Raw genomic sequence first — 24,180 nt, forward strand, 5'->3', positions numbered from 1 at the left:
TCTCAGACCCCTCAGAAGCCCGGCCTCCTACTGGCTCCGCTCCGCCGCCCTTCTCCTCAAGACCTGGCTCTGGGACCTAGTTCCCACGCGGATCCACACCCGCGGTGGGCTCACACCACCAGGAGTCGCGGCCGCAGCCACACCTACGACCCAGGTGCCCTGCGCCCCTCAGCTGTCCGGAGACAGCAGGGATTCGGTGAGAGCCGCTCTGCCAAGTCTACCCCTATTCCTCAGTCCCTCCTGCCCAGTTCCAGTCTCCACAGTCCCTCGCAGGCGGGCACACGAGGGACACCGCCAGCTCTGTCACCAGCCCTAGACGCAGTGCTCACCGCAGGCCCGCGCGCGGGGAACCGCAGAGCCTACAAAGCACAAGGCTCCGCCCCCACGCCGGCCTAGCCGCCTGCGACCGTCCTGAGCCTGCGCAGACGCGGCCACAGCTCGGGCCCCTTGGGAACAGGCCGGAAGAGCGGAACGAACGGCGCCTGCGCTCTGGCCGCCGAGAGCGGGCATGGGCGGGGCTCGGATGCCTTTGGGAGGGGTCGTGCGCACCAGCTAACCGGGGACTTTTTCCTGTTTCTCCCATGGGCTGGGAACTGAGAGCATTGACCATCTCGCGAGTGAGTTTGCTAGCTGTGCCTCATAAGCTGATTTAGGGCTGTCCAGCAGAAGCTACTGGAAATTTGTTAAAAAGACAGAAGCCCGGGTCCTACCCTGGATCTGCCGAATGTGGATTTCCAGCAGGCACTTCTGGGGTATCTGTTTCTAACAAGGTGCCCAGGATATACTGGTGGCTCAAAACTAGATGCTACTATTGTATAGGTCTTCCTGTGCCTTACTCCCACTGCCCCTTGAGTTCAGCAGAGTGATGGAGAAGGGAGGACTTTGGGCTCTCTCCTGCTCCAGAAACGAGTATCATTTAAGACCAAAATATATGAAGAAATGGTCTGCTGTGGTGTGAAGTGTGTGTCATCTTGCCCCTTACCAATTCATGAAAGTGAAAACTTTGCAAACATTTTAAAAAATAAAGTGAGTTAAAATCCAGAGCAGGAAACCTAACTTTTACACTGCTATAACCTGGAGAACGTAAACATCCACACTGACACCTAACTGGGGCATTAGAGATAAAGCCTAGGGTCTGCCAATGCGTGGGGAATTCTAGAAGGAAACCCAGTTAGGATCCCAAAGTATAAGACTAATTGAATAATAAAAACCACACAGAAGGAACAGCAAGAAAATATTTGTCTTGGATTTCATGACTTTAATCAAGTTCTAATCTTCTAGGTTGGTCCGAACTACTTAGAATAGCAGTCTGCCACAACCTCGCCTCAAGATACTGTTATTAGTCCCCAAATCTTATCCACCAGCCATTCATCTTGCTAATTCTTTCCACTTTTATCCTCTAACACCTTTGCATATGCTATTCTGTCTTAGATTGTATTTTCCTTTATTCTTAAGAAAGTAATCACTCATTCAAATGTACTAGTTATAGAAAGCCTTTTCCACCTTTCCCAGCCAGTTAATTGCCTCCTCCATTGTACTCTCATAGTATGTTGAACATGACATAATTATAGACTATACTGCATTGTATTATAATTTTACATTCTGATTTTTCCATTGGACCATGAGTTTGTTTGGGGCAGTAACTGTACCATATTCATATTTGTAACAGTGCCTTGCTTATAGTAGGCAATTTGGTGTATTTTAAAAGTCAAAGTGTAGACTTGTTTCTGAAATACGATTTTCTCATATTCTTTGTGTAATTTTCAGTCTTTCCTGAGCTCTAGCTCAGTGGTTCTTAGCTTTAGCTGCACATTAGAACCACTTGCTGATCTTTTCAAACTCTTGTTTAAAAGTTTAAAGCTCTCCAGGTAATTCCAGCATGCAGCCAGGGTTGAGAATCCCTGCGATGTCTCCAGGTTGGGCCCTTCCAGCAGCTCCAAGGCTGGCAGGCAGGCTGGTGTGCGCTTAAACTGTCAGGAGTCGGACCGGCTGCACACTTAAATACATACGTATTCCGGGCTCTTCTCTTCTTTCAACACAGATATGCGCACAAACCCTGCTGCCTAAAGCCGCAGCCCCATCCTCAAAACCAAGCTCTTCGCCTCTCCTTACAAAATTTCAGAATCAAATTCCTGAAAGGACCTGCGGGAGCGGAAACAAGCCCCTTCCAAAAGCCAGAAGACTCGATGTCGTCCTGGTCTTCCCCGGGGTTAGGAACCGGCACAAGGAGCAAAGAGACACATTTCCTTCGGGGGGGCCCTCCCATCGGAGGGCTGGAGGGACGCAACCTCAGACGTAGGCCGTACTTTAGGGTGACCCTAAGTCTCCCGGGAATGCACACCAGCTTCCTCTCCTTGCTAACCTAAACGCACAGCTAAGCGGGATCCCGGCAGCGACACCAGTCCGTTTCTCAGGAGCATGCGCTCGCGTAGCTTTTTCAGACGTCATATTAATGTGCGCCGGCCGCGGAGACCTCTGGGAGATGGAGTTCATGGGAAGGCAGAGCATTGATTGGGAATTGCGAACGCCAGGACCGTTTGCGCAGGCGCGTCACTTTCCTGACCTAGAGAGACGCCGTCTTCCCAGGTCGCGAGAAGTCTGTACGGGAGGTGAGGGTTTGCGTGTGTGTGTCTTCCAGGAGGGGAGTAAGCGCAGCGGCCGAGAGAAGGGGACACTGAGAACTTGGGGGAGGTGCTGTGGGAGCAGAACTGGGTGACGCGGGCAGAGCCAACCCGCAAGAGTGTGTGTGTGTGGCGACGTCCCATCTCCGAGGTGCGGACGGAAAGTTGTCCTCCGTGTCCCTGTGTGCGTTTGCTTCCTGGGGTATGGGCACCTACTATATGTCAGATCCCATACTTTCAGCTTGGAAGTTTGGAGTCTTCCTCTGCCCCCCCCGGCTCCCCTTCCTACTTCCCAGAATGAATGCTTAATGAACGTGGGTGGAATTGACTAATCTAGGGTGTCGCCCGCTCCAGTCCAGTCCCTCCCTCTTTCCCAGGAAGCGCCTCAAATTTCCTTTTAGGTCCCTATCCTGGGCCTTTGCACAAGTACTGGGGTTGCTTCATGGAGGAGGTAGGATTTGATGCGAAAACCCACAAAAGTACCAAAATATTAGGCGGATTTTAGACGGCGATAATTTTTACTGTAGTGCAGGAACAGTGGAAGACGGATGAAAAAAAGTACTCTGGGGCCCAAAGGTCACATTCTTGGCTGGGCGTGGTGGCTCACGCCTGTAATCCTAGCACTCTGGGAGGCTGAGGTGGGTGGATCGTTCAAGGTCAGGAGTTCAAAACCAGCCTGAGCAAGAGCGAGACCCTGTCTCCTAAAAATAGAAATTAATTGGTCAACTAAAAATATATAGAAAAAATTAGCCGGGCATGGTGGTGCGTGCAGTCCCAGCTACTTAGGAGGCTGAGGCAGTAGGATTGCTTGAGCCTAGGAGTTTGAGGTTGCTGTGAGTTAAGCTGACCCCATAGCACTCTAGCTCAGGCAACAAAGTGAGACTCTGTCTCAAAACAACAACAACAACAAAAAACACATTCATTGACTAGAGAGAGGAAAGGACTAGTGGCAGGGAGCCAGTTAGGAATGCGTGATAATTCTGTGCAAGCTGTTTTGGACCTGAGTTAGGATGGTTTTAGTGGCTGGAAAAGAAAAGTCAAAAGGACCTGGTGACTAGGTTTGGGAGGAAAGAGAGTGAGGTGTAAGAGTTTGAATTTGGGACACCTGGGAGAATAATAGACCATCTGATGGGAATGTAAAGCCAGGGAGAGGAGTTGATTTGGGAGTTTCCTAGAGGAAGATGGTTTTCAGGTGATGACAGAATGTCTAATTCAAAATTTGCAATTACTTGGAAATGTAAGCTGAGTTTGGAAGAAGAGTTGGGACTGAACTTGGAAACCATCTCTGTAGAGGTGGAAAATGGAGCCCTCGGTGTGGATGGGCTTTCTGAGGGATAGCAAATAAAAATAAAGTAAAAATAACTGTAGAAAGACTAAGCTACGGGCAGCTCCATGCTTCCAGGGGCAAAGTAAGACAAAGTCACAGGAAGACAACAGTTTTATTGGTTGAAGGAAGTCAGCCTAGTGCAGTATCATAGCTACAATAAGGAGAAAAGGACTGTTGAAATCAGATTAGAAATGCATTGGTAATTTTCAAGTATGCAGTTTCAGGTGTGTGAGGGGCAAGAGCAGAGTAACAGGCATCCAAGAAGAGTAAGTGGTGACAGTGTGGAAAAAGGAAAGCTTCAAAGAGAACTGTTTTGCTAGAGGGAGGCCATGGGGTTCAGCGAAGATAGGAGAGATACTGGGTAATGCAGGGAGCAAATTCTGAGAGAAAACAACAGTGGAAGAAAGTAGGACACAGGAATTAGGACACAGACATTTCTGTCTTGTTCACCTCACACATCTTGCTGCCTCACACATAACAGGTATGCAGCAAATATTTGTTGAATAGTGGGATAAATGAAGGGGTGAATTGGCATTGGGCAATAGAAAGGAAGGAAACTTTCATTTGTTGAACAAACTGTATGATAGATGCTTTATGTTATTTGCCTCATTATTTATAACTGCTCTTTGAGCTCAGGTATTTTGTTGTTTTTAGAGACAGGGTCTCACTCTGTTGCCTAGGCTGGAGTGCAGTGGCCCAATAGTAGCTCACTGCAGCCTAGAGCTTCTGGGCTGAAGTGATCCTCCTGTCTCAGCCTCCTGAGTACCTAGGACTACAGGCACATGCTACCACGCCCAGCTAATTTTTAAATTTTTTGTATAGATGGGGTCTTGCTATTTTGCCCAGGCTGGTTTTGTACTCCTGGCCTCAAGCAATCCTCTCATCTCAGCAGCCCAAAGTGCTGGGATTGTAGGCATGAGTCACCATGCCTGGGCTAAACAGCTGTTTAACACTGTTTTATACAACTGTTAGCTTATGTAAGTCACCTAAGGCTTCATGATTAATAATCCCATGTCTGTGGAATGCTTTTACCACACAGGCCTGTCCCCCTTGAAACTTCTCCCTGTCCACCCCCACCCCCACCCCCACCCCCACCCCCAAATCCAGAAATGCTGGATTTCGCTATGTTGTTTTAATTAGTCTCTTGATTGTAAGAAGCTGAGACATTACTCAGCTAACTCAAGTAAAGGGAGTTAATGATAAGGATTTGCATAGAGCCCAGGAGGATTAGAGCCTTCTGGAAATCGAAGAATAAATAAGGCTTGTCGGCATGGAAATTGGAGCCCATGGGTGGTACTAGGTGATGTGAGGGACTTCAGGGACAGGAATTCTTAGGTTTTTGCTCCAGCACTTCACCACTAATGTGACAGAGCTGTTTGTCCCTCTGCCTGCTTATTGTCCCACTGTGTATTATGACCTTTTCTGTACCTCAAACCTCCCACTTGCCCACAGGTTCTGCTTCCTGGTAACTTTGATTGCCCTGATCCTGTGGCTACTTCAGTACCTCCAATATCCCTTCTGCTCATCATTTACTTGTTGTGACCTCTCTTAGTTCCCATTCCTGAGGAAGGATGTCACCTTTTAAAGCCAAATCATATCATGGTACAAAACTTGGCTGCCCAAGGGATGGTCCTTTAGCAGGAGCTATGAGTGGGGTACTTTTTCTTTGAAGAGGCTACAGGTTTTCCTTGACATGTCTCATCCATGTAGTCATTTACAAAATTGCTTATAGTTTCTGTCCAATAATCAGTCAGGGTAATATTGAATGTGAATTTGTAAATACTGTATAAACCTTAATATATGCTGACTTCCAGGAATAGAACTCTCTCTCTAGGATCATGGTAAAATAAGCACTGCATTGTGTTCTAATTCACAGTATCCAGAGCCATTAGCTCTAATTCTGGCAGGGGCTGGGGTTGCTCTGGGCCTTGTTTTATTTTGCCCCCTTTTTTTGTAGGGTATTGGGAGTGATTGATGGTGGGGACATATATCTCACTGGTGTATGGAGAGTTCTTGCTTCATGAGTCAGAAGACTACAAAACAGGACTGGTCTTTCTCATGCCTTCTTTCTCATCCCACACCTCTGCCTTATTAGGACTCTGCACTTTTCTACAAAGAGAGCACACAGGAGGGAATGGCTGCTGTGTCTCCAACAGCCAGATGCCAGGTGAGGTGGAGTTTGGGTTTCTGAAATACTCCAGAATGTAACCACTTCTCTTTCTCTGTCCTGGATCTGCTTTGATCAGACCCACCCAGGCAGATGAGTAACTCCATAGGGAGCATTTCCTTTCATTTGACTTAAAGTGTTCTTCATGACCTTCGCTTGCCTTGAGCATGTGCCCAATAGTCTGTCACCAGGCAGACAACCCCTGGAGCTTTTGCTCTGAGTGATTTTGCCTAAAAGCCAATGGTATGGGTCTGATTGGAAGGTGTGGGGAACAGTGGGCTGGTTCTGGTCCTGACTGGCCCTTCAGTACATCCAATATGGACTGAAAGTAGGCCGCAGTGTTCCAGATAGTATTGGATTAGGCAGGGGAGTGTGATAACACACTGTAGAGCAGCTCAGCGAGGTTGGAAGAGTCTTATGTGGATAGACACATGTGGCTTGCTCCTTTTCTGCCCAAGGGCAGTCTTGAATTTTGTGCTCTGGTCTAGAAATTCTGCAGACACACTGGAGACTCATCTTAGGGGTAAAGATGCAATCTTATAGAATCACAGCATCAGAGTGAAATGAGAAGGATCCTAAAGATGATCTAATCAACACCATTATTCTAAGGATTTGTAAAAAAAAAAAAAAAAAAAAAAACCAGTTGGCAAAATTTAAATAGGTTGTAGATTAATAGTATCATATCAATGCTGTTTTCTCCATTTTTATTATACCGTGATTATAACAATATGTCCTTGTTTTATAAAATATACTGAAATATTTAGAAATAAAAGCATATGATGTTTGCAAGAGGTTTAGGAAAAAGATAGGAGAACGTATATATATATATATATATATATATATATATATATATATATATAAAGGTAGGAAGATAAAGCAAATGTGTAGAGTATTAACATTTGGAGAAGCTAGGTGAAGGGTACATGGGAATTTTTTGTTCAATTCTTGCAAGTTTTCTGTAAATCTAAAGAAAACCTGATATTTAGAGGCTCAGCTATGAGTACAGTGGTATAGGATTATGACCAAGAACTTTGTGTCTTGGGTGATTATGCCACTTTCCCTGGATGCTTCAGAGCCCTACTTGGTCAGAACTATTTCCATTCTGCCACTTCCTCAAGGGTTATCATCTTCATGACATTTTGGTCTGGTCCAAGTAAAGAGAAGGGTTACGAAGGAGAATGTGTTTGTGTTTTCAGGAATTGGTGACATTTGAGGACGTGGCTGTGGTTTTCACAGATGAAGAGTGGCGGCATCTGGTCCCTGTTCAGAGGGACCTCTACGAGGAGGTGATGCTGGAGAACTATAAGAGCATTGTTTCACTGGGTAAGGAGAGTTCAGATCTGTACTGTGCTAATGTGGGGTTGAGGGGCTGAGAAATTGATAACTCTTCTGCCCACCTGGGTTCTGAGCCTCCTCAAAGACAAGGTAAAGATCGAAAGACATGGTATAGGGGTATAGCAATAGTCAGCTTCTTCATACTGAACCCCAGCATTGGACAGACGTGCTCCCCCCAGCTGTGAGCAGTGCTAGGCAACCAGAGAGTCTCTTGCTCGGCATCCTGCCCCTGCAGAATGGAGAGCCAGGGAGCACTGAGGGTTAAAGTGGAATGTGTGCCTGAGGCAGGGAGCTTCAGGCAAACAGAAGAGGCTGAGTTCCCTATACCCAGTTCTCCTCCCAGCTCACCAGCTGTGTAACTTACTCAGCTCCATCCAGAGGACTGAGCTCTGGGCCAAGGAGCCATCTTGTTGATAGGAAAATTTCTCCTCATGGAAGCCAGAGGAGGGAGAAAGAAGTGTTTTCCTGTAAAGGAGAGAGCAGTGAGCTAGGAATACAGGGTTGTGCCTCTGAGTAGATCACCAGAGATGTGCTTGATTTTGAATATTCGTCTTATGTACAGCCTTTGATGCTCACAGAGACACTTTGCAATTATAGAGACTGTGTGACAAAAGAGAAAGTTAAGAGCTACTTGCTGATGTTAGGTATTAGTGAGAAGTGAAGTTGGGCTCCTGTAGGTAATGAGAACCTCTCAGGAGCTTCAAGTACTAGGTTGAGTGAATCTGCAGATTGAGAAGCAGTCTTAAAATGACCAGCAGGTGGCAGTGAAACAAGTGGCACTGCAGATTTCATACAACGCAGGTCAAAAATGCAAGTGTTAACACCCCCAGATTAAGCTAATCAGGCCAAATAGTTTCCCAAACAGACTAGAATGTTTGGGAGGCATCAAGGGAGACTGCTGAGCCTTTGTCACTTGCTTTGGCATGATGAAATATTGAGGAAAATGGAATATTGGAGGAAAATTCCTAAGCTCAGAGACAGGAAGCCACAGGGAGGCAATAGGTATGGCTGTTCTGTCAGCAGAGGATCAGCATATAACCTGAGACATGATCCCTGGGCCCAGTATGAATGTGCCTCCCTTTCCCAACCGGGGCCCCAGTGCAAGGAAAGTTTAGAGCTCAAGTCTGTTTCTAGGAGGGAATCTGTTTTTTTATATAACCAAAATGGATAGGTTTGTTTCTGGTAATTTATCCTGAGGAAATAATAGGCTTAGCAGTCCATGGTATATGAGAATGTTCATCATACCATTGTTTGTTAATAGCAAAACATTAAAAACTTATTAGAGAATTCATTAAATAATAATATTCCATATAATGTAATATATAGCCATTAAAATGATGAGATAGATCTGTATTAATTGAAATAAAATAATATTTTAAATTATGTTAAAAAATCAATTTTACAAGTCAGCATTATTTCATTAGCCAGTTTTTAACAGACTATCTATAGGTATCTTTTGGTATCAAAATGAATAGAGAAAAAAATGAATACAAAGTATGAAAGGTGATTTTTCTTTTTACTTGTACATACCTCTAATTTTCCTTCAATGAACATGACTGACTTGCTTCAATAAAAGCATAATGCTGAAGATAAACAAACAAAAATGGGTACCTTTGTTATACTTTTTTAGTAAGGTGACTTTTTTTATTCTTACCTCCCCTGAGCCAAGGACTCTTATCCTACCATGGCTTCCCATTCACTTCCTGGGGAAGAATAAACACATTAATTCAAATGGATTTTTTCAGTCTTCTGACCAAGTGCCACTTATTCCATTTTATTAATAGAACCTAAGTCCTGGCCTCCATTCAAAGGTTCCTCTGCCATGTACTCCATTCTTGGCCTGAGCATTCTGCCTTTTGTATTTTCTCTCTGAAAGACTTGAGAGGCCAGGACTAAGGTTTAGAATAGTGGTGTATTTTCATCGCATACAGTCACCTAGTTCATATCTTTCTTCCTGAGCAGGACTTCCCGTTCCTCGACCGGATGTGATTTTTAGGTTGAAGAGAGAGGACTGGCCATGGATAGTAGATCTTCATGGATCCGAGGAGAGAGAATGTCCCCAAAGTGTCTCTCTAGGTAACTGAGTATGAACAGGATGGGGAAGAGTTTTGTTTTGTCTTGCCTTTATTTTTTGGCTGTGTGCAGGGCAGTACTGGGTATCATCTTTTTCTCAAATCCAGATCTTCTTGTTTATTATTTATTTTATATCACCCATTAGCTTTCATTGTTTTCATCTATACCTTAAAGTAGTATTCATCTACATTCACCAAATGTTTATTTTCTCAGATCTTTCATGTTACCCACTCATACTTTGATATTCCTATTGATTGCCATCCTCAGCATGCTCTCCTAATTGTCCTGGCCATGTTCTCAATGAATATTCTCCTGTTATCTGAGAGTCCTCCATCAATTCTGTTTCCTGCCGCCTCCTTCCTTACCAAGTCTGTCTCTCCCTAGAGTATACAAGTATTTGTAGAAGCAAGCAATGCAGTGACCATCCATTACTTTCAAATTCCTCATAGTATCTCTTTTTTCTGCTGTGCTGTTTTCCTAGCCCTGGAAAAAAACTACATCTTTGTTTTCTGTTTGTTCCAGACTGGGAGACTAAGCCTGAAATTCAGGATGCTTCAGAAGAAGAAAAATCAGAAAGAGCATTGAGGGAAAGACTAGGAAGGCAGGGTCTTTTGTGTCCTAAATTTGAAGATCATGCACCAGAGGGTGGTTTGGAAACAGAGAAGGAAAGCCCTGCAGTAGAGACTTGTAAGAAATCTATTTCCCAGGAGAAAAGCTTTTTACAGAAAAGGTCAGCCTCACGCAAGAAAATTCTCACTAAAGATAAAGACCCGGAATGCAGTGACTGTGGGAAGACCTTTTTTGACCATTCATCACTTATCCGCCATTACAGGGTTCACACTGGAGAGAAGCCCTATGACTGTCATGAATGTGGGAAAGCATTCAGTCACAAGAGCAGTCTCAACAGACATGTGATGTGTCACACTGGGGAAAAGCCTTACGAATGCAGCACATGTGGGAAGGCCTTCTTTGACCGTTCGTCTCTAACTGTGCATCAGCGGATTCACACTGGAGAGAAGCCCTATAAATGCAACGAGTGTGGAAAAGCCTTCTTTGACCGTTCATCCCTTACTCGACATGAGAGAATTCACACTGGAGAAAGTCCTTATGAATGCCATCAATGTGGGAAAGCCTTTAGCCAGAAAAGTATTCTTACTCGCCATCAGCTAATTCATACTGGCAGGAAGCCCTATGAATGTAAGGAGTGTGGGAAAGCTTTCTATGGTGTCTCCTCACTGCATAGACATCAGAAAGCTCATGCTGGGGAGCCGCGCTACCAGTGCATTGTATGCGGCAAAGCTTTCTATGAACGCTCGTCCCTCACGCAACATCAGAAGATCCATAGTGGAGAGAAGCCATATGAATGCAGAGAATGTGGGAAAGCCTTTAGCCAGAGATGCCGGCTCACACGGCATCAGAGAGTTCATACAGGAGAGAAGCCCTTTCAATGCAGTGTATGTGAGAAAGTTTTCAGTTCAAAATCATCAATTATCCAACATCAACGGCGTTATGCGAAACAGGGAATAGACTGAGTTGGGTGAAAACTTGAGTCAGACAAAAGACCTCCATAAAAATTTGAGCTAGGTCTCCCCTATCTTAAGCCCATCGTTTGCTCATTCTACCCATGATGGCTACTGTTCTCTCATCCTGCCTCTGCTCCAGAGTGTTTAATAAGCTCTCTATTCCTACTGTGTTATAGAACTGATGGGAGTGGGCAGAAACTAGAAAATAACTCTAAAGATTCAAAATTTTGGGAAGGTGTGTCAGACAGTAGGGTAGATGATAGGAGGAGATCCAGAGATACACCTCTTGTCTGAGAACCTAGGCACCAGGTATCACTGCACTTTAAATAATTGGAGGCTGCAACAGGAAGGAAAAGCCAAAATTGTATCAGAGCAGCACTGGTGTTTTAATAACAATTGTTTAAACAGCTGGTAGTCCCTCTCTTTTGGAGCTTTTTGGGCATGAATCTTGTTCTCTTGTGTCCCAGCTTTTAGATCACTTAATACCACTACTGCTGACAGCTAGCACTTAGTGCTTATTATGGGGTAAACACTCAGGGTTTTATGGGGAGTAGATTCATTGATCCTCTCACCAACCTTGTGAAGTAGGTATTGTTACTATCCACATTTTACAAATGAGCACACTGAAGTTTAGAGAGATTAAATCGCTTGCCCAAGGTGACACAGCTGGTGAAAGGTGATGCCAGATCTTGAATACAGGTCTACCTTCAAAGTCTGTTCTCTTTACCATTATGTTCTAGGGTTGGTTTGTTTTATAATTTATGAACATATAATGTCTCAACTAGATGGTAAGCACTTGGAGATGTGACTTAGAGGTGTTTGTATCTCACACAGTGCCTTACAAATGATAAGTGCTCAGTTAATATTTATCTGACTGAATGACTTTTCTACTTAGCTGGTTCTCTCCATTCAAAACACCTCTTGGATTCACATCCTTTGAATTTTCACAGCCCAGCTTGTACCTTTATTAGTCCCACCCCCATTACTACAGTAGTCACTCTTTAATTCTAGTTCTTTTTTCCTTCATTACTGAAGAGGGATATGCTAAGCTATGGTACAGTAACAAGCCCCCAAATAAACAAAGGTTTATGTCTCCCATAAAACCTGATGTAAGTCTGTGTTACTTCATCATCGATAACATTTGGTGTCCAAAGTCACCATGGAAGAAGAGGTAGCTAGAGGGATTTGTGGTATATTTTTAAGGGCCAGGCTTATATCCCTTCTGTCCACATCCAGTAAGCCAGAGCCCAGCACCTGGAGGCTAGGAAAGCAAACAAGCACCAAGAGCCTCTGCCACAGGGGCAATTTGCATATTACTGTTATGCCAGCCTTTCCATATGCCCCCTTCCTGTCCATCATTGCCTTCCTCAAACCCTAAAACTCCCTATTTAATGAAAACTTCTGAATATTTAAGGTCTGCCTTAATGTAATCCCCATTGCTGAACTTAACATCCTTATTCCCAAAACTCTTATTACCTGGGCCCTGACTTTTATTTTATTAAAAGACAGGCACTGGGTGATTGTAACTGCAGGCATCTGCATTCCTTTTCTGTTTGCTTAAGGTGAAATCCAGAAAAGGACTTGGTTCTTGATTCTGAAAGGCTGTCTGAAATTAGATTATCCTACGTAAATACCAATGAGTCAAGATGAATTTCCCTCAGAAGTTAGATTTGAGAAGCTGAATTGCCAAACAGATCCCTCTCCAACATACTAACAACCTATCATTCTTGGTCCACCTTCGAGCAGATAAGCAGCAGGGAAGACTTTTTATGTGTGGACTTTTTGAAGCAACTTGAGGGAAAACATCACAGAATCTATGGGCATGGATAATATCTGATACTGTCTAATGTGAATTAGAAAATAAAAGGAACTGTTGACAAACTTGGCTATGGCTGTCTCAGAGTTCTGAATCTTTAATTTACTGCCTTGTTAAAAATAGAGGGTCATGTATTTCCTTAAGACATTCTGACATTGTCAGCAAGATGAGATTGGAACAAATTCAGAATTCTCATCATTTTTTAAATCTATTATCCTTAAAAAAGATGATAGTGGACTTTTTGAGTAATTACTTTTGCAAATTCGATAGTTTTCCCTTGTTCCCTTTTTAAATTTGGTGATCTGCAGACCATTTTTTGAAATGTGGAATACTATTCCGTCTCCCGCTAAAAACTCTGAAGAAAGGGCCATTTTACCTTTTAATTGATATCTCTCAATATGACACACAGTAGTGGAGGCCTTAAATTTTGAGGTTATAGCTTCACTAATGACCATTAGTAGTATCAAATCTTAGAAACAGAAATTGAAATTGGAAGTATGCCAGCATTCTTAAGGTATAAGGCAAAAAAGACTGGATAGTGTTTCTAAGGTTTGATCCTAAGACTTTAAGAGAGGTTTCAAAGGGGATGCTGTGGCTTGTGCCTGTACTCCCAACTACTGGAGAGGCTGAGGCAGAAGGATTGCTTCAGCCCAGGTGTTCCAGGCTGTAGTGAGCTATGACTGCACCCCTGGACTCCAGCCTGGGTCACGGTGGAAGACCCCATCTCTAAAATTATTAATTAAAAAAAGGAGTTCCAAAGGAATGAAATGACATCTGTGGTACCAAGTAAGTCCTATCTAAATTTTAAAAGAGTTGAGTACTTACTACAAATGAACAGAAGCACTCCATGAGTCAGCTCTTTAAAGTGAACGATCAGCAATGCTAGAGAACCTTCAGGTGAAGAGAATGTGGCATATGGAGGAAATCTAGACACTGCCGCTTGGCACAGATGGTTGGCAAGACCACTAATCTCAGAAATGTATCTGGGATGCCAGGGTGGCCAGTGGGAGGGTTGGCCAGCTTTGGAGCTCAGTTCTACCCAATCCCTCACTCCTCCCCAGGCCTGCAGGTCCAAGAATAACCCCCTCTGCAAGTCTTACATGATAAATAGCACAGAGCTGAAGCAGGGGCCTTGGGAACAAGGATGCCAGGTTAGACAACAGCAGTATGTTCATTTTCAATAAAGAGCCAGAACCATGATTCCTTGGGAAGTCTAAGAAAATGACTGCAATGGATGTTCAGTTCTTAAGTAGTCTACTGCATAGTCCCCAACCTCTGGGCCATGGGCCAGTACTAGTCCCTGGACTGTTAGGAACCAGGGCACATCAGGAGGCTCTCAGATCACTACCTAAGTTCTGCCTCCCCTCCACTCCCCATGGAAAAATTGTCTTCCATGAAACTTTGCATAGCAGGAGGTGAGCAGTGGGTGGAGCCAGCTAAGCTTCATCTATGTTTATAGCCACTCCCCATCACTGGCATCATCACCTGAGCTCCGCCTCTCCCCCTCCACCACACCCCATCCTCCATCACACCCCGTCTGTGGAAAAATTGAAACCAGTCCCTGGTGCCAAAAAGGTTGGGGACTGCTGGTGAGGCCAGACTCCTGTGGTAAAAAGGTAAAAAAGAAGTCAATGGGCCATGTCGACTTACAGTGATAGGAATCCTGGTGAGGGCGTCCCTGAAATGCATTCACAAGAGTTTGAATGTACTGGGGAAATATATATATTAGCTTGCATTGATGGTAGAAGCATGAAGATCATAAACCACCAGCGTGAGGAGTATATGGACACAGTCCTGGCCCTGGAAAACTGTGGCACCTTTTCCCTCCAGCACCATGAAACACCAGATCAGTTTGAAGAGACCCTATTATAGGCATCCTCAAACTACAGCCCGCGGGCCACATGCCTAGGACATTTATTCTGCCCGCTGGGTGTTTTTGCCACCACTGCCTGTCCTGCTTAGCAGCCGACTCGTCCGGGGCCCACAGTGCGCACTCTCCAGTGGTCTAAGGGACAGTGAACTGGCCTCCTGTTTAAAAAGTTTGAGGACCCCTGCCCTAATACCTATGCCTGACTGCAGGTATTTTAAATCAGTGCCATTCAATAGGTACATAATGCTAGGCCATGTTTTAAAAAGTGAAAATAGTTGAAATTAATTTTAATGTTTCATTCAAATATTTCAAAAATTTCATTTAGCCCGGGCGCGGTGGCTCACGCCTGTAATCCTAGCTCTTGGGAGGCCGAGGCGGGCGGATTGCTCAAGGTCAGGAGTTCAAAACCAGCCTGAGCAAGAGCGAGACCCCGTCTCTACTATAAATAGAAAGAAATTAATTGGCCAACTGATATATATATAAAAAATTAGCCGGGCATGGTGGCGCATGCCTGTAGTCCCAGATACTCGGGAGGCTGAGGCAGCAGGATTGCTCGAGCCCAGGAGTTTGAGGTTGCTGTGAGCTAGGCTGATGCCACGGCACTCACTCTAGCCTGGACAACAAACCGAGACTCTGTCTCAAAAAAAAAAAAAAAAAAAAAAATTTCATTTAAATATCATTCTAACATGTAGTCAATATGAAAATTAGTGAGATATCCTACATTCTTTTTTTTTTTTAAAAAAAACTAAGTCTTCAAAATCTGATGAGTATTTTACACTTACAGTACATCTCAAATTTGGGCTAGCCACATTTCAAGTGCTCAATACCCACATGTGGCTAGTAGCTACTGTCCTAGACAGCACAGTTTTGCACTCATTCTCCTTTAAGATATCTGAAACCATGTGAGTGGAGGGAAATTGCTCAGGAAAAGGGATAGTGTGGGAAGAGAAAAGGGTTTGGAACAGGTCCTTGAGGAACATCATGTTTAAATGGCATGAAGAGCCATCAGAGGAGAATGAGTAGAAGGCGATAGGTAAGAGAAATACTAGGTGAGAGCAGTGTCACACAACTCAAGAGAAAAGACATTCAAGAAAGGGAATGGTCAAAAAGCACTCAAAGTTGCCAAGTGGTCCAGGGAGACAAAGCCTGAGAACTGTCTACTGGGGTTTTAGTGACATAGATGGTGCAGCCAAAGTCATATTGGAATGAATTTAATATGAGTGAGAAGTAGAGGGCAGAAGTAATGAGTGCCTACTATGCTGTGCAGTTTGGCTTTGATGGAAAGGAGAGGGAGGTAGCTGGAGGGGGATGTGAGGGAGTTTTAAAACGTTTACATTTCTTTAAAAATGGAAGAGATATGTAGACCAAATGGAATAGAATAGACAGCCCAGAAATGAATTCTCCTTATATGGTCAAATTAATTTTGACAAGGGTGCCAAGACCAAAATTCAATGGGGAAAGGACAGGCTTTGTAATAAATGATGTTGGGGCAACTGGATAACTAAATGCAAAAGAATGAAATTGGACCCTTACCTTATATCATATGCAAAAATTAACTTGAAATGGATCAAAGACCTAAATGTAAAAGATAAACCTATAAAGGTCTTAAAAGAAGACATAGGTGAAAAGCTTCATGATATTAGATTTGGCAATGATTTCTTGAATATGACACTGAAAGCATGGTCAAAAAGAAAAACAAATAAATTGAACTACATTAAAATTAAAACTTCTGTTCATCAAAGGACACTCACCACAGTGAAAAGGCAACCCACGGAATGGGAGAAAATATCTGCAAATCATATCCAATAAGGGATTAATATATGGAATATAGAAAGAATGCTTACAACTCAGTAACAAAATAACAACCTAATTGGAAAATAGGTAAAGGACTTGAATAGACATTTCTCCAAAAAGATATACAAATGACCAATAAGCACATTAAAAGATGCCCAATGCCACTGATCATTTAGGGAATGTAAATCAAAACCACAATGAGATGCTATTTCACATTCTTAACGATGACTATTATAAAAAACAAAAAACAACTGGTGTTAGTAAGGATGTGGATAAATTGGAACTCTTGTACACTGTTGGTGGGAATGTAAAATGGAGCTGTCAATATGGAAAACAGTGTGGTGGTACTTCAGAAAATTAAAATTGGAATTACCATTTGATCCAGCAATTCCACTTCTAGGTTTATGCCCAAAAGACTTGAAAGCAGGGACTTAACAGATATTTGTACATCCATGTTCACAGAAGCATTACTCACAAGAGCCAAAAGGTGGAAGCAACTCAAGCGCCCACTGGTGAATGAAGGGATAAACAAAATATGGCACATATGTATAGTGGAATAGTATGTGACCTTAAAAATGAAGGGAATTCTAGCACATGCTACAACATGCATGAAACTCGACATTATTTTCAGTGAAATAAACCAGTCACAAAAGGACAAATGCTGTATATATGAGGTACCTAGAGTAGTCAAATTCATAGAGGGAAAGTAAAATGGTAATTTTCAGTGTCTGGAGAAAAGGGTAAATAGGAAGGTATTATTATTTAATGAGTACAGAGTTTCAGCTTTGCAAGATGAAAAGACTTATGGAGGTGGATGGTGGATGGTTGCACAACAATGTGAATGTGCTTAATGCCACTAAATTATACACTTAAGATGGTTAAAATAGTAAATTTTATGTTATGTATATTTTACCACAATAAAAAAAAGGCATTAACATTTGTATTAGTACACTTTCATGTGCAGGAGATAGAGAATGCCATCTTAACTTGCTTAGGGACTTGCTAAAGGGACTTACTGACATATATAATTGCAAATCCCAAGTGAAGGAGGAGATAAATGAAGTAGCAGGAGTATAAGACCAAAGTTTTAAAATATCATCCCAGAGAACTGGATAGAAAGCTGCCTGGGAAAAAGACACATCCGAGGTAGAGTGGCAGATCCAGCTGGGCCAGGTGAGCAGGGCTGAGTCACCTTCAGTTCTTCACTTGTGAGCTTTCCACCACTTTTATTTAAATGTGGTGGTTATATAAATGTAGGGGAGTCAGGGGGTGAGGGTGGGAGAGGAGAGGGTTGAGACATATCTTATTTCAACTCTGATAACAATTTCTCATCTTTCCTGCTTATCCTTTACCATTATCTCCTTCCTCTTCCTTTCTGGATCCATTCAGTATTCAGTGACAGTTCACCTTCTCAAGTGCTAGCCTGTCTCCCTACTTATTTCCTGCTGCATACGATCCTAGATGTGTAACAAACTACCCTCATCATTCCCATGCTTCTAATGTATATCTCCTACTTTTCTGCGTATACCTCTCCCTCAAATGCTCTTCTTTTGGCTATTCACAGGATTAACTATTTTCTTTCAGATCTCAGCTTAAATGTCACTTCTAGATGACCACTCTTAAGGGTTCCTCCAAGGAAGCTCCACTCCAACTCCCACTCATTATTTCCTTCACTATACTCATCACTATCTGTTATATTTTATTTAATTATTCATTGTCATCTGCCTAGTATTAATAGAATATAAGCATCATGAGGGTAGGGAGTGTGGCTGTCTTGTTCATTAGCATCCCAGTAGCTTACTTTACCTAACACTTAATAGGCACCTTAGATGATAAATTTCTAATGCATGAAAAACTGAAACTTATTTAGTGGGCTAAATCCCCACCTTTCACTTTTAATCTCTATTCCTCTCTTTTGTTCTGCCATTTTTCATGCTCTCCCTGTTGTTTTCTTTTAAGGAGCTACTAATAAATCAGGTAACATTTTGTATTCATTTTTTTCTTAACATAAACAATGCTTTCTCTTTTTGTTAGCACTAAAAGCCAGTGATATTTATTTTCTATTTGTTTTAGACCTGAGAGCCAAGACTCAACATGAAGGCAGGATGTTTCTTAAAAAGCAAAGTCACAAAAGACATTAATGGAAAAACTCAAAAAAGAAGGTCCTTTAGGTCCTGCACTTGAATATGAAAAACTTGAGGGCAGAAAGAAGGAAAATCCCTCAGGGAAAAGTTTGATGAAATCTTCCCCCAAGGAGAATTACTCAAGGCAAGGATCCACTCCTGCCAAGAAAAGCAATAGTAAGGGGAGAAATTTTGAGTGCAGCATGTGTGGGAAGATTTATATAACCACATATCCCTTACCTGCCATCAGAGTACTCACACTGGAGAGAAACCTTCTGACTATCAAGAATGTGAGAAAGCCTTCTGCTAGAAGAGTAGTCTTAAGAAATACCTGATGTCTAACACTGGGAAGAGACCCTTTGAATGCAAGGAACGTAGGAACTTCTGTGATCAATTAACCCTTACTGAACATGAGCAAACTCATACTGGAGAGAAACCCTTTCAATGTAATGAATGTGGCAAGGGCTTCTTTGTCCCTTTATTGTTTACTCAACATCAGAGAATTCATACTGGAGAAAGTCCTTATGAATGTACAGAATTTGGGAGATCCTTTTGCCAGAACGTATTTTTGCTCACCATCAGCTCACTCACACTGGAGAGCAGCCCTATTAATGTAAGGGGTATGGCAAAGCTCTGTCTGATTATTCACCCCTCATTTACCACAGGAGAGTGCATACTGGACAGACATCTTTTGAACATAGTAAGTGTGGGAAGGTTTTCTTTGACCGCTCATCCCTTAATCAGCATCACAGAATTCACAGTGGAGACAAGCCCTGTAAATGCATGGAATGTGAGAAAGCCTTCTTCCAGAAAAGACAGCTTATTCAACATAAGAGAGTGCACACTAGAGAGAAGCCCTACAATTGCAGCATGTGGAAAACTTTTCAGTTGCAAGTCCTGTATCATCCAATATCAGCGACGTTATGCCTAACAGGCCTCAGAATATCAGGGAGGTGCTTGAGCAAGACAAGTGATCCCATAAAGACTTAAGATGCTTTTGTTCAAGATCATGAGGATTTATGTTTAAGCACCTTCCAACTACTACTTATTCTCATGACTCCATTTGATACCACAATCTCAAACAGTCTCAATGGACCATGCCGTGGACTTCCCCTGGGATGCCTCAAATTTGAGATAACACTCTGAGGATCCGCAAACTGGTCGGAAGCTCCTCCCTCAAGTCAATATGCTTTGTAGGTGTTTGAAGGAGACTCTATTGCTAGACTGAATGCTCCATGAGAACTGGAATTATTTCTTATCTGTTCATTGTTATGTTCCCAGTGTGGTGCCTGGAACTTATCACATATGTTCTGAATGAATCAACACCAGTCTGGTCATGAGAACTTGAGCCCCAAATCAAGTGCACTTTGTAGAACTAGAAAATTCAGTAAGAAAATAAACATATAGCTTTTATCTATTTAGAACTGCAAATGCCTTCACTATAGTTATGCTGTTAGCTATTAAATCTACTCCTCTTATAGCTTCCTGGAGCTTTCATTTTGGTGACATGTTCTTGTCCTTCACTTCAGTTCTCAGGACCCTTCGTTTCCCTGAACTTTGGCTCTTTTGTCCCATAACCTGACTTCTGGGCTCTGGTAGGCTAGCCCATCACCATTATCTTTGTTTAATCTCATTGATGATCAAGATTCCTTAGTCTGGCTCTGCCAGTTGATAGACAACCTGGACACAGCACCTTCCCTTTTTAATCCTATATTCACTTGTAGCTGCTAAAGGGGGAAATATTAATCCAGAAAAGTTCAAAGTCCAAGCAACAACAAAATAAATAAGTGGTACTTGATTAAAGTAAATTAAAAAGCTTCTTCACAGGCAAGGAAATAATCAACAGAGCAAACAGACAACCTACAGAATGGAAGAAAATATTTGCAATCTACACATCTGATAAAAGGATAATATCCAGAATCTACAAAGAACTCAAACAAATCAGCAAGGAAAAAACAACCTCATTCAAACGTGGGCAAAAAAGGCATGAACAGTAGTTTTTCAAAAGAAGATAGATAAATGGCCAATAAACGTATGAAAAAAATGCTCAACATCACTAATCATCAGGGAATTGAAAATAAAAACCACAACTCCTGTTAGAATGGCTTTTAAAAAGTATAAAAACAATAGATGCTGGTGTGGATGCAGAGAGAAAGGAACACCCATACACTGTTGGTGGGGCTGCAAATTAGTACAACTCTCATGGAAAACAGCATGAATATTTCTTAAATAACTAAAAATAGACTTACCATTTGATGAGCAATCCCACTACTGGGTTTCTACCCAAAGGAAAATAAGTCATTTTATCAAAAAGACATAATGCACTTGAATTTTTATTGTAGCAAAATTCACAATTGCAAAGATCTGGAATCAACCCAAGTGCCCAACAGTTCATGAGTAGATTAACAAAATGTGGTATATGTATACCATAGAGTACTACTCATCCATAAAAACTATGAATTAATGCCTTTTACAGCAATTTGGAAGGAATTTGAGAACATTATCCTAAGCAAAGTATCTCAAGAATGGAAAAACAAACACCATGTCTACTCTCTAATAAATTGGAACTAACTGATGGACTCACAAGTGCACAGGGGAAAGTAAAAGTGATTGCAAATCAAGCAGGGGGTGGGAGGAGGAGCAAAAACCCACCTAATGGGTACAATGAACACTATTCAGATGATGGACACATTTATAGCCCTGACTCAAACTATGTAACAAAAACATTTGTACCCCTTTAATATTTTGAAATACAAACAAACAAACAAAAAACTCTCCCCAAATCAAAGTCCAGTTGAAGCAGCTAGGTGCGGCCATGGAAGCTAGGTGAAGTCCAAGGCTGAAGAGGTTACCTACAATGAATCAGGAGATGGGGCTATGTCTAATCTCAAAGAATACCAAAAAGCCAAAGTTAATCCCAGACATAGCTCATGCATGATTAGTCATCCCTCAGCACCAAAGCAACAGACATGAAGATGTGACTGAAAGCCAGACCACCAAGCCCTATTAGACATGGTGTCCTTCTTGCCCTCAACATCAGTATGAAATCAAAATATAGACTATCCTGTTCACACTTGGAATAGTGTAGAGACTTGGACTGGCATCCTCACACCTGCATCTTTGAGAATTCCTGCTTCATTAATAAAGCAATAATTCCAGACAGCAGCTGAGAGAGTGTGAGCACCAGGATGAGGGGGAGGATGGATTCTTGATATCTAGGTATTTTTTAAAAGTACATTTGTTTTAATTCTTGGGCCACATTAGCATTCTCGTGGATGAAAGAGGCCAGTGTGGTTGTAGCAGAACAAATTAGGGGAAGTCTTAGAAGTTGAGATCAGAGAGCTAATGGAGGTGGATGGTGCAGATTACCAAGGGCCTATGGGCCATTCTAAAGACTTGGGCTCTTATTCAGAGATAAGGGAGGCACCGTGCTAGGAACAGAGTGTGCAGGACAAGGGTAGAAGTAGGACTAATGAGCAAGCATTTGCAGTGATTTAGGTGAAACACAATGGAGACATGGACCAGGTGGTAGTGGCCTGGTGGTGTTAAGTGGTCAGTTTTTGCATATATCCTGAAAGTATACCCAACAGGATTTTCTGAGAAACTGGATGGGGGTGTGAGATAAAGAGAAAAATGATGACTCTAAAGTGTCTGAACTGAGCAACTAGAAGGATGGAGTTGCTATTTACGGAGATGGGGAAAATAGCAGGGGGAAGAGGTGTGGCAGTGGGGGGTGGGCAGCAGAGGTTCAGTTTTGAACATGCGATGTTAGAAAAGTTTATTAAACATAAAAGAGGTAGAGGAGACAGCTCAAGGTCAGGGGAGAAGCCCAGGCTGGAGATATACAATGGGGGTTGACAATATTTGGATGGTATTTTGAGCATCTAGCCTGAACAAGATTGCCTAAGGAGTGTTATAGAAAATGAAGAGAGGCCCAAGGTTTGAGCTCTGGGCATTCCGACCTCTAGTTGATTCCCAGATGAACAGCTTCAGTGTCACCTGGGAACTTGTTAGAAATGCAAATTCTCAGGTGCCACCCCAGAATGCCTGAATGGGGGTGGAGCCCAGAACTGTTATAACAAGCCTTTCAGATGATTCTGATTCCAATATAGTCACGTGCCACATAACAATGTTTCAGTCAACAATGGACCACTGGTTTAGAGACAGGGGAGAAGAATAAGAAATAACTACCAAGACTGAGAAGGAGTGACCAGTCAAGGAGGAAGAAAACCAGAGAGTGTTTCCAGGAGCAGGGAGTAGTCAAGTTTTATCAAATGTTGTCCATAGGTAAAGTGAGATGAAGACTAATAACTGATGGTTGCTTTGGTAACAAAAGAAGGGATTTCTGTGGTGGGGATGGTTAGCAACAAGAAGAAAGGTATTCTCTGGTGCTTCAGACACAGCAGGTGGTGGTGCCTTTCATACACACCATCTTCTAAAGGGAACTGCACATCCCGCATTTCCTGCTGATGGGAAGGTAGGGAGATTCCCTCTGACTGTTGTTAGAGCTGGCAGGGCTGTGTCTCTACATGTCCCTTTATCCCCCCAGCCCCAACTGATTGAACCCCAAACAGCCAATCGATAGGCCAGTTGGAGATAAGTGTGGCTATCTGTGTAGAAGAAATAATAGTGACTTATACAAAATAGAAGTTTACATCTCTCATGTTAAAGCCCGAGCTCTGTTCCAACAAATTGTCAGGGGCTCAGTTCGTTCTATCTTGTTGGCTTGCCTTTCCTAGGTGTTTTAGCCTAGTCCATGATGATTTATTGTATGTGTTCCAGCCAGCACGGCGGGGGATAGGAGCGGTGGGGGTTGGGGTGTCTGTGTGCCAAAGGCAGGAATGATGAGAAATGGAATCTTTACTCCGTGAAGCCTTAGGCATAGCTAAAAGTTGGGGATTCTATTAAAGAAAGGACAATCGGACAGTGTGGCTTGTATCCTAACAGGAACAGTTAAGCTAATTAGGTTTCCTATTGGAGGTTTGAACTGGAGAGACACTGGCACTTTACTGTGGGAAGGTAAAACACGCACTAGCCTGGAGATTCACCAACTCCTATGGCCTGTGGGGAATCTGAAAAGCTTTCCGGTTCCAGTCACCTTGGGTCAGTAGTACCAGTTACCAGTTCTTCTTAGGGACCTGGCTATCTCTGGGCTGAAGTGGTTGAAATTCCACTTTTCTTTCTTCAGGGTGCAGTCTGGAACACAAAGATCCCTCGTTCCTTGAGGTAAACTGAGATAATCTCTGTGCTGCTACGTGGAGGCGCAGCAGGGAGAGAATGACAAGGGTGGAGGAAGTATCCCTTAGATTGCCAGCGCGTCCCCTCTGAGGGAGCACCGCAGCCAAGGGCGGAATCCTGGGTGGGTCAGAGGCGGCCGCCCTCTGAGGTTACAGTTGCAGGAGTGCGAAAGTCCCACACCCACATGGCGCCCGGAGTCAGCACCTAGGGACTGCCGGTCCGCCTGCGCCCTTGGGTCCTCTGGGAAGCTGCGTGCGGGGTCGCGAACCGCGCCCTGCGGAGGATTCTGGGAG

General features: G+C 43.1%; 1 protein-coding gene across 2 annotated transcripts; it reads left to right on the forward strand.

Moving 5' to 3' along the window:
- Positions 1-2,543: 2,543 nt before the first annotated feature.
- Positions 2,544-12,930, forward strand: ZNF2 (zinc finger protein 2). 2 transcript variants are annotated; one of them, XM_076000988.1, is made up of 6 exons: positions 2,544-2,609; positions 6,044-6,115; positions 7,312-7,438; positions 9,413-9,526; positions 10,046-10,253; positions 10,356-12,930. In XM_076000988.1, exons 2-6 carry the CDS (start codon positions 6,083-6,085, stop codon positions 11,053-11,055), a joined length of 1,182 nt encoding a protein of 393 aa, XP_075857103.1. In that variant the 5' UTR covers positions 2,544-2,609; positions 6,044-6,082; the 3' UTR covers positions 11,056-12,930. The 2 variants fall into 2 exon arrangements, with proteins under 2 accessions (XP_075857103.1, XP_012642323.1); XM_012786869.2 differs by having other exon boundaries at positions 10,046-12,930.
- The last annotated feature ends 11,250 nt before the right edge of the window (positions 12,931-24,180 follow it).

Source organism: Microcebus murinus, chromosome 3 (assembly GCF_040939455.1).
Source record: "Microcebus murinus isolate Inina chromosome 3, M.murinus_Inina_mat1.0, whole genome shotgun sequence".
In the NCBI taxonomy this organism is placed as follows: Eukaryota; Metazoa; Chordata; class Mammalia; order Primates; family Cheirogaleidae; genus Microcebus; species Microcebus murinus.

What these genes read in the sequence shown, in the direction of transcription:
- ZNF2 (XM_012786869.2), top strand. Translation starts at nt 6,083, where the DNA reads ATGGCTGCTGTGTCTCCAACAGCCAGATGCCAG. An exon ending in CTCCAACAGCCAGATGCCAG is followed by an intron (nt 6,116 to 7,311) that starts GTGAGGTGGAGT and finishes TTGTGTTTTCAG; the next exon opens with GAATTGGTGACATTTGAGGA. An exon ending in TAAGAGCATTGTTTCACTGG is followed by an intron (nt 7,439 to 9,412) that starts GTAAGGAGAGTT and finishes CTTCCTGAGCAG; the next exon opens with GACTTCCCGTTCCTCGACCG.